At 49.2% G+C, this 2,981-nt stretch overlaps 1 protein-coding gene across 3 annotated transcripts; it reads left to right on the forward strand.

The window, feature by feature from the left end:
* Positions 1 to 6: 6 nt before the first annotated feature.
* Positions 7 to 2,627, forward strand: LOC102261954 (spindlin-2). 3 transcript variants are annotated; one of them, XM_014532386.1, is made up of 2 exons: positions 7 to 158; positions 1,540 to 2,627. In XM_014532386.1, exon 2 carries the CDS (start codon positions 1,562 to 1,564, stop codon positions 2,339 to 2,341), a length of 780 nt encoding a protein of 259 aa, XP_014387872.1. In that variant the 5' UTR covers positions 7 to 158; positions 1,540 to 1,561; the 3' UTR covers positions 2,342 to 2,627. The 3 variants fall into 3 exon arrangements, with proteins under 3 accessions (XP_014387872.1, XP_005885093.1, XP_014387873.1); XM_005885031.2 differs by having other exon boundaries at positions 7 to 109; XM_014532387.1 differs by having other exon boundaries at positions 7 to 85.
* The last annotated feature ends 354 nt before the right edge of the window (positions 2,628 to 2,981 follow it).

Below are 2,981 nucleotides of genomic sequence, written 5' to 3' on the forward strand. Positions count from 1 at the left end.
TAGACGCGCTCCTCGTCCGCGGATCCTCCCCCACCGGCTCCTACAAGCTCGCGGCTCGGCGCCTGCTGATCCACTTTCCTCACAGGTTCACAGTGAAGGCAGCAGCCAGGTGTCCTCTATTTGGGCACGTGAAGCCCGCCATCCCCGGGCGCGGGGAGGTGGGCACTGGACTAGAGAACTGGAGGATGGGGGTTGGTGTGCTTCAGGCAAGACAATTGGGGTCGGTGCCAGGACGGGACAGGAGACCGAGAGAAGTGACTTGGAGCCTGGAGGTGGGAGGAGGGAGGAGGGAGTGGAAAAACACCTGGTTAGTGTACAAAGGTGGCTAGCCAAGGAAATGAGTTTGTTGTGAGCACCCAGCGGGAAAGTGGGAATGCATAGGAAGGAGGTGAAGGAGAGAGACATGAACAGCAGGCAGAAGGCATCATTATGGGAATTAAGAGGGATGAAGCGTGTCCTAGCCGGCTTGGCTTAGTGGATACAGCCTTAGCCTGCGGACTGAAGAGTCCCAGGTTCAATTCCAGCCAAGGGCACATGCCTGGGTTGCGGGCTCGATCCCCAGTAGGGGGTGTGCAGGAGGCAGCCGATCAGTGATTCTCATCATTGATATTTCTATCTCTCTCTCATTCTCCCTTCCTCTCTGAAATCAATAAAATCAATAAAGAAATATATTTTAAAAAAGAGGGATGAAGTGTAGACTGCGATGGGCAAAGGACATGTGCACTACAATAGTGGAAATGAAGAGATGGGGTGGGGGATGGGGTGGGGTGTCTAAGAAATGGTGAATATTTGTGTGTGCTGTAAGGACTCTAGGTTAACAACAGAGGGATAGGCATTATGCAGAGGAACCTGATCCCGGTTGTTGGGTCTTCAGTCAAAACAACCACCACCTCTCTAAAACTAGGAGCCTGGAGGGCGGGCATGCAGCCAAGCACCCAATACTATCTTGATAACCAGCATTCTTTTTTTTTTTTAAATATATTTTATTGACTTTTTACAGAGAGGAAGGGAGAGAGATAGAGAGTTAGAAACATCGATGAGAGAGAAACATCGATCAGCTGCCTCCTGCACATCTCCCACTGGGGATGTGCCCGCACCCCAGGTACATGCCCTTGACCGGAATCGAACCTGGGCCCCCTCAGTCTGCAGGCCGACGCTCTATCCACTGAGCCAAACCGGTTTCGGCGATAACCAGCATTCTTTTTAAAAAAAATATTTCTTTATTAATTTGGAAAGGAAGGGAGAGGGAGAGAGAGAGAGAGAAATATCAATGATGAGAGAGAATCATTGATCGGCTGCCTCCTGCACGCCCCTCACCCCCATCCAGCCCACAACCCAGGCATGTGCCCGTGACCTGAATCCAACGCAGGACCCTTCAGTCCTCAATACGATGCCTTATCAACTAAGCCAAACCAGCCAGGGCGATAACCAGTATTCTTGCTGGACGTATCTGAATAATTTGGGCAGCAATGTACCTGGTGCCCAGCGACTTTGTGATAAATTAATTCATGCTATAATATACTAAATGTTTTCTTCTAGCCTCTTTCCTCCCCCTGCAGGTATGAAGACCTCTCACAAAAAGGTACCTGCAGAGCCAGAAACCGGGGACGCAGTCAGTCACCACACCGGATCTGCAAATGTGAAGAAGAAAAAAACATCTCAAAAGAAGCAGAGGGGCAGACCTTCGTCCCAGCCCCCCAGGAACATCGTGGGCTGCAGGATTTCCCACGGATGGAAGGAAGGCGACGAGCCCGTCACCCAGTGGAAAGGGACCGTTCTGGATCAGGTGCCTATAAACCCCTCTCTCTATCTGGTGAAATATGATGGGATTGACTGTGTCTATGGACTGGAGCTTCACACAGATGAAAGGATTTTAAAACTTAAAATCCTTCCTGATAAGGTGCCATTGTCTCGAGTCAGAGATGCGCGCCTTGCCAACACCATCATTGGCAAAGCTGTGGAGCATATGTTTGAGGGCGAGCATGGTTCTAAGGATGAGTGGAGAGGGATGGTGTTAGCCCAAGCACCAATCATGAAATCGTGGTTTTATATTACCTATGAGAAAGATCCTGTGCTGTACATGTACCAGCTTCTGGATGACTATAAGGAAGGAGACCTCCGTATCATGCCAGAGCCCAATGAGCCTCCTTCAGTGGAGAAGGAGCCAGAAGGAGTTATAGATGGCCTGATAGGCAAACATGTGGAATATACCAAAGAAGATGGCTCCAAACGGACAGGCAAGGTTATTCACCAAGTCAAAGCCAAACCTTCTGTGTATTTTATTAAGTTTGATGATGATTTCCATATCTATGTCTATGATTTGGTGAAAAGGTGCTCTTAGGGTACAATTTGCCACATTTGTGGAGGCAAATGTTTGATTTGGAGGCAGAAAAAATGTACCTTTTAATGTATAGAAAGCTTTAGACTCCCTTTGCCAGCACCGTTGCCAGCATAATGTTGATTTGTTCTAAAAAATACAAATGTGTGTGGACATGACATGCCGTGTGGAAGGACTTTATCATGTTGAAGAGACTGGGCGTGTTTGGTGGATGGGCATGAAAGGAAGGGACAGCTGTAAATTCAGGCTGTGAATAAAGTTCAGCTAGCATCATAGTCAGTCATCTAAAAATGGAATAGGACTTAGCTGGCCTTGTCTAGGAAGGAGGGAGGAGAAGGAACTAGAGATGGGCTGTGGGGGGAGGGCAAAGGGGAGGTTACTGCTTAGGAAGAAGTGGGGAGGGCCAGAAATGGAGGGGCTTCCTGGGGGGAGGGATGTCTTAGCAGGGGGCGGCACCCAACTGGGAGGAGATGAGAATAACAGAGGGAGAGGGAGCTCTTGGGGCTGAGAGGAAAACAGACTGAATAACTTGAGTAGAGAGGGGCACAAAGACTCTCAGAAGAGGTCCAGAGCAAGGGGAGAAAGACAAAGTTGGCAGGGATTTGGGGAGAGGCTCAAGGATACTTACTCTGAGGTAGGACCT

Source organism: Myotis brandtii, unplaced genomic scaffold (assembly GCF_000412655.1).
Source record: "Myotis brandtii unplaced genomic scaffold, ASM41265v1 scaffold889, whole genome shotgun sequence".
Lineage (NCBI taxonomy): Eukaryota > Metazoa > Chordata > Mammalia > Chiroptera > Vespertilionidae > Myotis > Myotis brandtii.